The sequence below is a fragment of the Schistocerca cancellata genome, chromosome 9 (genome assembly GCF_023864275.1).
Source record: "Schistocerca cancellata isolate TAMUIC-IGC-003103 chromosome 9, iqSchCanc2.1, whole genome shotgun sequence".
Classification (NCBI taxonomy): domain Eukaryota; kingdom Metazoa; phylum Arthropoda; class Insecta; order Orthoptera; family Acrididae; genus Schistocerca; species Schistocerca cancellata.
The window spans coordinates 383,163,250-383,175,312 of NC_064634.1; the positions used below are offsets into that span (position 1 = coordinate 383,163,250).

The 12,063-nt window shown below is 39.4% G+C and overlaps 1 protein-coding gene across 2 annotated transcripts in view; it reads left to right on the forward strand.

Annotated features, from left to right (window-relative positions):
* Positions 1 to 12,063, forward strand: part of LOC126101042 (anoctamin-5-like) — a 398,169-nt gene that overhangs the window by 275,595 nt on the left and 110,511 nt on the right. For both annotated transcript variants that reach the window (XM_049911706.1, XM_049911707.1), the window contains one exon: positions 6,432 to 6,575. In XM_049911706.1, coding sequence (XP_049767663.1) covers positions 6,432 to 6,575 — 144 coding nt within the window. The remainder of the gene's footprint in view (positions 1 to 6,431; positions 6,576 to 12,063) is intronic.

Genomic DNA, 12,063 nt, shown 5'->3' on the forward strand with positions numbered 1-12,063 from the left:
AGTACCTACTGCAGCCTACATCCTTCTGAATCTGCTTAGTGTATTCATCTCTTGATCTCAACTCTACGATTTTTACCCTCCACGCTGCCCTCCAGTCCTAAATTGGTGATCCCTTGATGCCTCAGAACATGTCATATCAACAGATCCTTTCTTCTGGTCAAGTTGTGCCACAAACTCCTCTTCTCCCCAATTCTATTCAATACCTCCTCATTAGTTATGTGATCTACCCATCTAATCTTCAGCATTCTTCTGTAGCACCACATTTCGAAAGCTTCTATTCTCTTCTTGTTAAATTATTTATCATACATGTTTCTCTTCCATACAAGGCTACACTCCATACAAATACTTTCAGAAATGACTTACTGACACTTAAATTTATACTCGATGTTAACAAATTTCTCTTCTTCAGAAACACTTTCCTTACCATTGCCAGTCTACATTTTATATCCTCTCTACTTCAACCATCATCAGTTATTTTGCTCCCCAAATAGCAAAACTCCTTTACTACTTTAAGTGTCTCATTTCCTAATATAATTCCCTCAGCATCACCTGACTTAATTTGACTACATTCCATTATCCTCATTTTGCTTTTGTTGATGTTCATCTTATATCCTCATTTCAAGACACTGTCCATTCCATTCAACTGCTCTTCCAAGGCCTTTGCTGTCTCTGACAGAATTACAATGTCATCGGCGAACCTCAAAGTTTTTATTTCTTCTCCATGGATTTTAATACCTACTCTTAATTTTCTTTTTTTTCCTTTACTGCTTGCTATATATATATATATATATATATATATATATATATATATATATATATATATAGAAGGAAACATTCCACGAAGGAAAAATATACCTAAAAACAAAGATGATGTGACTTACCAAATGAAAGTGCTGGCAGGTCGACAGACACACAAACGAACACAAATATACACACAAAATTCAAGCTTTCGCAACAAACTGTTGCCTCATCAGGAAAGAGGGAAGGAGAGGGAAAGACGAAAGGATGTGGGTTTTAAGGGAGAGGGTAAGGAGTCATTCCAGTCCCGGGAGCGGAAAGACTTACCTTAGGGGGAAAAAAGGACGGGTATACACTCGCACACACACACATATCCATCCACACATATACAGACACAAGCAGACATAATTATGTCATTAGAATGGCCACGACTTTTCTCATAGGTATGTGTTAGCTTTCTATGGGTCAGACAGAAATGTATGAAGTATGTATGAATCATTGTTTCTGAACTGTCTGACTGTGAACACATGATCGTCTATGCTCCAGCACTCCATAGCGACTGAACTTGCATTGTCTGAGTTGTTGCCAATGGTTGCTGAGTTTAAAAACATGTGTTTCCTCTGCTCCATCCTGTACTTTTGCAATCACGTTCAGTAGTATATGTGGATACTATATGATGCATAATGCAGTGGTGGATACATATCAGGGGTGGGCACGTGCCCCCCCCCCCCCCCCCCCCTCTCCTCCTGCCATGCAGGGCCACCTGCATTGTCACCCATGCCACTCCCGCCAGTCAGCCTGCATGCTATTCATTCAATTCTTTCATCAGTCGACTGGACTGAATAGAGTTATTGAGTAGTTCCATTTTCCTATGTAGCATGCACATCCACATCATCATACTTCATACATTTCTGTCTGACCCATAGAAAGCTAACACATACCTATGAGAAAAGTCGTGGCCATTCTAATGATCTCGATACGTTATTCTCTCTGGCATTTGTTTGAGAAAATTAGTGAATATTCTACTGTTTTCTTGTAGTGCAGAGAACCTTTGATACACAGCATTATACATATGGACTATTCGTGGAATAGGAAGCTAGTTTACGTTCAGAAGCAGAAATATTAAGACTGAAGAATGAATAAGTAACAAGTCCTAGTTGTAGCAAGTGCAAGTGTGAAGATTAATCAAGGGTGAGTGTGACAAGTTGATTGTGATGTATTAATAATAGTAATTCATAGTAACAAAAATGCAGTAAATGAAGCAGGCAAAAAGGAATACAAACGTCTCAAAAATGAGATTGACAGGAAGTGCAAAATGGCTAAGCAGGGAAGGCAAGAGGATAAATTGTAAGGATGTAGAGGCTTACCTCATGAGGGGTAAGATAGATACTGCCTACAGGAAAATTAAAGAGACTTTTGGAAAAAAGAGAGCCACTTGTATGACTATCAAGAGCTCAGATTGAAACCCAGTTCTAAGCAAAGAAGGGAAAGCAGAAAGGTGGAAGGAGTATATAGAGGGTCTATACAAGAGCAATGTACTTGAGGACAATATTATGAAAATGGAAGAGGATGTAGATGAAGATGAAATGGAAGATACGATACTGCGTGAAGAGTTTGACAGAGCACTGAAAGACCTAAGTTGAAACAAGGCCACAGGAGTGGACAACATTCCATTAGAACCACTGACAGCCTTGGGAGAGCCAGTCCTGACAAAACTGTACCATCTGGTGAGCAACATGTATGAGACAGGCGAAATACCCTCAGACTTCAAGAAGAATATATATATATATATACATAGAATAACATTGGGGAGAGCCTACAACCTTGTCTCACTCCCTTCCCAACCACTGCTTCCATTTCATGTCCCTCGACTCTTTATAACTGCCACCTGGTTTCTGTACCAATTGCAAATAGCCTTTTGCTCGCTGTATTTTACCCCTACCACCTTGAGACTTTGAAAGAGAGTATAGCCGTCAACATTGTTGAAAGCTTTCCCTAAGTCTGTAAATGCTAGAAACGTAGGATTGCCTTTCCTTAATCTATTTTCTAAGATAAGTTGTAGGGTCAGTATTGCCTCACGTGTTCCAAGATTTCTACAGAATCCAAACTGATCTTCCCCAAGGTCGGCTTCTACCAGTTTTTCCATCCGTCTGTACAGAATTCGCGTTAGTATTTTGCAGCCGTGACTTATTAAACTGACAGTTCGGTAATTTTCACATCTGTCAATGCCTGCTTTATTTGGGATTGGAATTATTATATTCTTCTTGAAGTCTGAGGGTATTTCGCCTGTCTCATACATGTTGCTCACCAGATGGTACAGTTTTGTCAGGACTGGCTCTCCCAAGGCTGTCAGTGGTTCTAATGGAATGTTGTCCACTCCTGTGGCCTTGTTTCAACTTAGGTCTTTCAGTGCTCTGTCAAACTCTTCACGCAGTATCGTATCTTCCATTTCATCTTCATCTACATCCTCTTCCATTTTCATAATGTTGTCCTCAAGTACATTGCCCTTGTATAGACCCTCTATATACTCCTTCCACCTTTCTGCTTTCCCTTCTTTGCTTAGAACTGGGTTTCAATCTGAGCTCTTGATAGTCATACAAGTGGCTCTCTTTTTTCCAAAAGTCTCTTTAATTTTCCTGTAGGCAGTATCTATCTTACCCCTCATGAGGTAAGCCTCTACATCCTTACAATTTATCCTCTTGCCTTCTCTGCTTAGCCATTTTGCACTTCCTGTCAATCTCATTTTTGAGACGTTTGTATTCCTTTTTGCATGCTTCATTTACTGCATTTTTGTTACTATGAATTACTATTATTAATACATCACAATCAACTTGTCACACTCACCCCTGATTAATCTTCACACTTGCACTTGCTACAACTAGGACTTGTTACTTATTCATTCTTCAGTCTTAATATTTCTGCTTCTGAACGTAAACTAGCTTCCTATTCCACGAATAGTCCATATGTATAATGCTGTGTATCAAAGGTTCTCTGCACTACAAGAAAACAGTAGAATATTCACTAATTTTCTCAAACAAATGCCAGAGAGAATAACGTATCGAGATCATTAGAATGGCCACGACTTTCCTCATAGGTATGTGTTAGCTTTCTATGGGTCAGACAGAAATGTATGAAGTATGATGATGTGGATGTGCATGCTACATAGGAAAATGCAACTACTCGATAACTCTATTCAGTCCAGTTGACTGATGAAAGAATTGAATGAATAGCATGCAGGCTGACTGGCGGGAGTGGCATGGGTGACAATGCAGGTGGCCCTGCAAGGCAGGAGGAGAGGGGGGGGGGGTGGCACGTGCCCACCCCTGATATGTATCCACCACTGCATTATGCATCATATAGTATCCACATATACTACTGAACGTGATTGCAAAAGTACAGGATGGAGCAGAGGAAACACATGTTTTTAACTCGGCAACCATTGGCAACAACTCAGACAATGCAAGTTCAGTCGCTATGGAGTGTTGGAGCATAGACGATCATGTGTTCACAGTCAGACATTTCAGAAACAATGATTCTGTGGTCACAGTTTGATGATGTCTTTTCTGTCAAAAGTTTAGTGTTGGGCATTGAGATACAGTCTCACATTGAAACACTGTACTCTGAGGGGTGGCAGCATTTAGGTGTACTGGAACTCTGATGAAAAACAAACCATCTGGTTTTCCTCATTCAGTTTGAACTCCAAGAAATGTAGATAGAGTGAGAACATTATCTGCTAGGTGACAGGCTGTATTGCTGTGTGTGCCACATTGTTTGCTTCATCATATGTTACACAATGATCTGAGATTTCACCCATACAAAATAATGATTGTCCATCAGCTAAGTGAGATAGATTTTGTGAAGTGCAGAAAACTTTGTGGCATAATGGATGCTTTTCTTAATGGAAAATGCAGATGTCTCACTGTTATGAGTGATGAAGCCAATTTTCATCTGAATGGGTATGTTAATGTACAGAAATGTTGGTACTGGGAGTCTGATAACCCACATGCAATACACCAGAAACTTCTCCAGAGCTCAAAAGTAAAATCTGGTGTGGTATCTTCCAGATAGGGATTGTTTGACCTTACTTTCTTGAAGACGGAGAAACCACAGTTACTATGACATTAGCATGCTACATCAAAATGTTAAACAACTTTCTTCACCCAGGATTTGAAAGGCATAAAGTGAACATGAGAGAAATGTGGTTTCAACAGGATGGTGCCGCAGCTCACATGGCGAGAGCATCCATAGAAAGAATTCAACAAATGTTCACAAGACGTCATTTCACAATATGATTATGCTCCTTTGGCGCCACACTAACCCAGTCTATAAATCTGTCTCTTTTTTTTGTGGCCTCTTTGAAATTGAGAGTGTACGTGAAAAAGCTCTGCACAATCGATATTCTAAAGATTTCCATTTATCACGAGATTGAAGCTGTACTGAATGAAATGTTGGAGAGAGCCGTGTGTAACTTTCAGGAGAGGATCCAAACTTGTGTCTGGCTAGAAGAACATCATCTCAACAACATTATTTTCTGAACCTAATTAAGGTATGTAGATTTCAGAAATGCAATAAAAGTACTACAGGGTGGGACAAGTAAAACTGGCATGGTGAACAGAGTTCCAGAGTACAAAGAAGCATAGTAAACAAAAGGAAATATATTACTAACCTGACTATACCAGATATTGAAAGTTACCACCATTCATCTCTGTGCACTTTTGGGCCCTAGTCAGCAAGTTGCTGAAGATAGATCAAGGCTGGACTGCTGGGATTGCTGCAGTCTCGTCCGAAAAATTGTGCTGCAGTTCTTGTTGCAATACACCTTAGACTTGAGGGCTCCCCACACAAAGTAATCACACACTGACAGATCATGTGACCTGGGTGGCCTGAAGATTGTGTAAATGGGCTGCAAGGTTCAGCTGACTGTATGGGATGTTGCTCCGGCCTGTTGGAAGACAGTTAGTTTTTGAACATCTCAGATTATTTCTGTATTTATTTTCATCTGCTGTGTTTCTTTGTACCTTGGAACTCTGTTCTCTGAGTCATTTTCATTTGCCCCACCCTGTATTTATGAATGCAAGATTTTTAAAAAAATAAAACCATGTTGTAGTTATTCAGTAATGAAAAACATGTACTTTCTGTCCTCCACCCTGTATATCATCGTACGTTCAGGAGGTATGATGTCATAAACATTGAGATGTGTGGAAAGCTAGGTTTTCTTATATATATTATATATTTTATATTATGAGATTATGCACTGTTTTTTGTGTCACAAGAACTCACCACCAAACAACAACCCAAAATGCTTAAACTGTTGCCAGTTAAAGAATTAAAATAGGTAGAAAAGACCCATCGCTACAATAACGACAAGGCTCTAAGAAATTTAAAAATAGGTCTAAGCATAATGAACTATATAATTGGCTGCACTGTCATACCATTTGTTGCAGTTTGCTCATATGACATTTCTGCCATGATCGGTACTTGCCCCTGAAGACAACCCCACCAAGTGATATGGTTGCTGAATTTGAGGTGTCACCTAATGGGAGCATGTTCCCGTACTGTCTGTTGGGCTGCCCAAATCACTGTCATGCCATTATTCAAGAGTTAATACAGCACAAAAATGTGGAAGTTATTAACTTAATTTTTATTTTGCTTTTCCATCTTTTTATTTCTTATTTTAAATATTTATGTTGCAGATGTACACATCGTTATCAAGAGTCCTCACTAACTTGGAAAACCCCAGAACAGCTGGAGAGTATGAGAAGAGCATTACATTTAAAATATTTGTCTTCCAATCAATCAACTTCTATGCTTCTCTCATATACATAGCATTTTTTAAGGTACAGAGTATTATAATTCTATGTGTCACCAATTTTACATGAAAGAATTGAAAAATGATTAATAATAGGTCATTAAATCATATGAGTAAAATTGCCATAGCCACATAATAACCATGGCATAGTAACTCCATTGAAAATGCTACATACAATTAATTTCATTTATTGCTGTCATGTGCACCATCTTTATTTTTCCTTTGTTTAAGGAAGGTCTGTAGTAGATAGTAAATGTAAGATGTAAACTCAAATAATGCTGTCATAAACCAAGAGATTGGTTTTGACAGTGCAGTATGTTTAAGCATGATTCTATTGGAGTTGGTATGTCCTTTCTTTTCTCTGTTTTGGAAATTCATTCATCCATTGTGTTGTAGAGTGCCCTTCAGCGTAACAAAGAATTAAAAATTTAGTGTTGGTTATTTTTTTCACTTAGCAAAGAATTCACAGATAAACACACATCAAGTTCTTGAAAACATCCTGTAAGTTTGTATTAACCTTTAAAATATTGCCACTCTTACAAATATCTGGATGTAACACTTTGTAGGGACTTGAAACTGAGCAATCACAAAGTCTCAGTTGTAAGTAAAGCAGCTGACAGACTGCAGTTCATTGTTAGAATACTGGGGTAATGCAATGAGTCTGCATATAAAATGTGCATGTAACCCATCATAGAATGTTGCTTAAGTGGATGAGACTTGTACCAAATGGGTCTAACAAAGGATGGCTGCACAAATGGTCACAGGTTTGTTGGACCCAAGGAGGAGGGTTACAAAGATGTTGAATGAAGTGAACTGGCAGATCTTTCCTACACAAACTATCCTGTGGAAACCTACATAGAAAGTGCATCTAGAACTATACTACAACCCCAGTGTTTCACTCCCATAGCAATTGTGAAGACAACATTAGACTAATTACAGCACTTTCAGAGACATTTAAGCAAAACTATAATTGTGGCAAGACTGACACAATATGTGTACTGCTGTGGGTGCCTGTATTGGTTCCCACAATTCCAAAGCCATACAAAATCACTGAAAGTTTTCTGAAAGAGTTAGCATGTTGAGGTTTCCCAGTTTTCACTTTAAAGTGAAATGTACATCAGTAACAACATCTTAATTATTTATGTTCATTATTTTACAAATATAGTGTGACTTTTGTTCCTAAGATAAATTTTGTGTCTTTACATTTGGATGTTTTGTAATTACTATCACTTTTTTATGTATAAATTCCATAAATGAAGAATTCGGCTTTTTTGTATTATTTTTGACATATCTTTCAGTTTGTTGTTCAGTATACCTATAAATTAATTAGAACTCATCTTAATTGACCACAATGCATCTTAATGCAACTTATTCTCATCAGTACAGTAATTCAACAACATTACAATTCAAGCTTTTGCATCTATGTAACTCCATGTAAACATCATGTTGTAGTATTGCATTATTTGACATGTTTGGAATCATACTTTTCATTAAATATTTTCCTATTCCACTAAATTAGATACCCCCCACCCCCAAAGTATCACACACACATGTAATATGGGCAAGATTTTTCTAAGGGCATGCATGCAACAGAATAGGAAGTTTACCTAAAAACAAAGATGATGTGACTTACCAAATGAAAGTGCTGGCAGGTCGACAGACACACAAACGAACACAAACATACACACAAAATTCAAGCTTTCGCAACAAACTGTTGCCTCATCAGGAAAGAGGGAAGGAGAGGGAAAGACGAAAGGATGTGGATTTTAAGGGAGAGGGTAAGGAGTCATTCCAGTCCCGGGAGCGGCAAGACTTACCTTAGGGGGAAAAAGGGACGGGTATACACTCGCACACACACACATATCCATCCACACATGTACAGACACAAGCAGGCATATTTAAAGACTTTAAAGTCTTTCCGCTCCCGGGACTGGAATGACTCCTTACCCTCTCCCTTAAAATCCACATCCTTTCGTCTTTCCCTCTCCTTCCCTCTTTCCTGATGAGGCAACAGTTTGTTGCGAAAGCTTGAATTTTGTGTGTATGTTTGTGTTCGTTTGTGTGTCTGTCGACCTGCCAGCACTTTCATTTGGTAAGTCACATCATCTTTGTTTTTAGGTATATTTTTCCTACGTGGAATGTTTCCTTCTATTATTCTATTATAAGAATAGGAAGTTTGTTATGCAAAATGATTGTAGTGTCCATATCCATGACAAATTCTATTCTGTTACTTACATTACATAGATATTAATGAAACCTTCTTGGTTTGCAACCCATGTTACTATAAACAAAACACTCGAGCTTTCAATGGCTGTCCCTGCCATCGTTATCAGGAGTTGAAATCACTGACTGCTGGCACGGTTTAGAAAAGCTGCAGAAGAAAATATCATATCTGCTGAGTTCTTTAGCATTTTTTCAACAATGCCAGAACAAGGAGGTAAGTCCTCACTTTCCTGTAGTCAAGCACCATATTTGAACTGTTGCAGTGGGCAGAATTTTGAAGAAGACTAATGGGTGAAGTATGAGCTTGATATTAATGCCAGAACCCTACTTGATTGTCATTTACTTCTGGCGTTAATCTTGTCACTATTCAAGTGGTAGATGTAACCACAGCAGCCAAAACAGCACATGAGTTTGTGTGAGATAATGTCTCAGCAGTGTTCCAAGTTTTTTTTTTTTTTTTTTTTTTAAAAAAAAAAAACAGTTGTTAGTCTTTCCATCCAAGAGCTGGGTGATGGCTCTGTTGCAGCACTGAGTAAAGACCTTAATTTTTCTCCATTCCCCTGATGTCTGCCAATGTTGGATATTGTTAGAGGATCAGAGAGCACTGTATTAGGTATTCCTCGCATGATGAAGACATCAGACAAACTGCTAGCCATATCCTAGTGAAAGCTAAGCCACTGAAACCCAGTATTAGCCAGTACACATACTGGAAGCTTAGTCATGATCCAACACAGACCATCTTCAGAAAGACAAGGAAGTTAATAAGGAACTCTGGTATGTAAAAAGAAGTGACAAAAATTTCATGCCACAAGTTGCCAGATCTCCAAGCTTTAAGGATTGCTGAAGATCACAAGGAAGAAGTTCCTCTGAGGCCTATATTTGATGCAGTGAGTTCACTCACTTGCAGACTGATAAAACACCTGGCAGGGTTATTAGCACCAAAACTGGTGTACTGTGAACATCATATTGTTAACTTGCAGTCATGTGTTGAAACCCACAGGGAAATAAAGATAGGCCAAAATGACATAATGGTTAGCCTGGCTGTTGTGTCTCTTTTTACAAGGGTGCCAGCAGAAGACACACTGGATCTTTTGGACCAGTGGATCTCTTGTCCCTTCAGTTTCCCTGAGATTGTTAAGCTGTTCTGCCGTACTTTAATGACAATGTACTTCTTCTACCGCAACAAATATTATGAGATGACAGATGGCACAGCTTTGAAGAAAAAGCTCCAAACTTACATAGATTGTGGCCATTTTGCCTCCTACAGTATGTCAAATTTGCTTCCTACAGTATGTCAACGACACCTTCTTGATATGGCCTCATGGTGAAAAAGCAATGTGGTTCATCAGCCACATGAATGGTGTGTGTCCCAACATTAAATTTACTGAGTTGAGGAGGAATGGCAAGCTTCTGCTCTGGATGTTTTAGTTGAGTGGAAAGCATGAGCTTGGGCATTCAATTTACAGGAAATTTATCCATACTGGCGCATACTTGAATGCCAACAGTGTTCACCACCTTGTACACAAGAAAGCAGGTGTCACCAATGAAAAATGCCTGATGAAGCTGTGAAAGAGGTCAAGCCAATTGCGTTCCTTCCATACTGCGGAGCAACAACTAGCAAGACAGGGTGCATGCTGAAGAGATGTGGACTAAGACCAGTATTCTGGCACCATATCCAAGATAGGAGATAGGTTACACCCTGTTAAATGCAATATAGTCCTTCAAGTTCCTGGTGTGTATTGTGTCCCATGTGAATGTGATAGCATTTACATAGGTCAAACCATTTGTACTGTTGCTAAGCATTGTGTGGAACACTCGCAACATATTAAACAAAGGAAACTTGAGAAATTGCCTGTGTTGAACATTGCCTAGAAAATGGGAATAAAATACAATTTGAAAAGATGAGAGCTTTGATTCAAAAATCTCAATAGTGGGATTCTGTTATGAAAGAAGCTGGAGATATTAGAATGAACAGCAACAATTTTAACAGTGATCAGGGATACACACCTAGTAGGGATGGTCATGGGTTTTGGACATTGAACAAAAGCGAGGATGGAGGCTTGGCACTTATAGGCAGTTTTGGACATAGCACTGGCCTCTGGCAGTGTCTGATCTCACTTGGACCTGTGTAAGGATGGAGCTGCTATCAGTTGCCCAACTTGGCTTCCATGCATGCGTCACTTGGGCCCTCTTTGGAAGATTCCAGACATTGCCATTGCATCTATATAAGAAGAATGTCATGTCATCCCCAGCAGTTATTAGTTTTAACTGTTTATAATGATGGTGGAGACAACTGTTGAAAGCTCAAGTATTTTACTCAGAATGACACGGTTTGTAAACCAAGAAGATTTTATTGAAGCATGCCACTGTGACAGACTTCAAGGACACATTACATAGATATTTTATAGAAAGAATTGGTTTAATATGTATGTATCGTTAGATAAATTATTAACATACATTTCTTTATCTGAATGACTTCTCAATGATCTCCCCCTATTTCCTGAACTTGCAAGCACTGTAAGCACACCTCTCAGTGTCCCACTTCTCCTCAGTTTCATTCAGATGCTTTGTCTTTTTCTGAAATAACACCCGGAAAGGTAAAGTATTGAGTTGCTGATAGGCATACGCAAAAGAAAGAAAACTTGCTATCTTTTGTAGCTACACTTTTACAAGACAGAGTAAAACAAACAAACACACACACACACACACACACACACACACACACACACACGACTCTCTCTCTCTCTCTCTCTCTCTCTCTCTCTCTCTCTATGCCCATGCTGGATATTGTCTTGGCTAATATTTCCAGTGATGTATTTTGGCAGGTGGACTGGTTGAGTTGGGGTTAATGTTGGGTGGGGTGGGTAGAGGGACAGGGAAATGGGAGGCAGGTAGAGGTATCAGGGATGGGTGGTTAGTGGCTTGGCAGGAGGCATCTGGTTTTCCAGATAGGAATGTGGGAGGGAGGGTGGCAAGTATACAGACTAGACATGTTATGCACAATTGAGGGGCAGGTGGGGAATGGTGCACATTTAAGGTTGACAGGGTGACAGGATGGCAGTAGGAGAAACTGTTGCATGGAGGTTGTGGGAACACTGGGTTACCTGAGATGTTTACAGGGTTACAGGTGTGGACAATGTTTTGTAAGGATGACTCCCATCTGTGTAGCTCAGAAAAGCTGGTGGTGAAGGGAAGAATCCAAATGGCCTGGGCTGTGAAGCGGCCACTAGAATAGAGTATGTTGTGCTCAGCTGTTGGTATACGACGTGGCTGATTTCATAGGTGGATTGGCT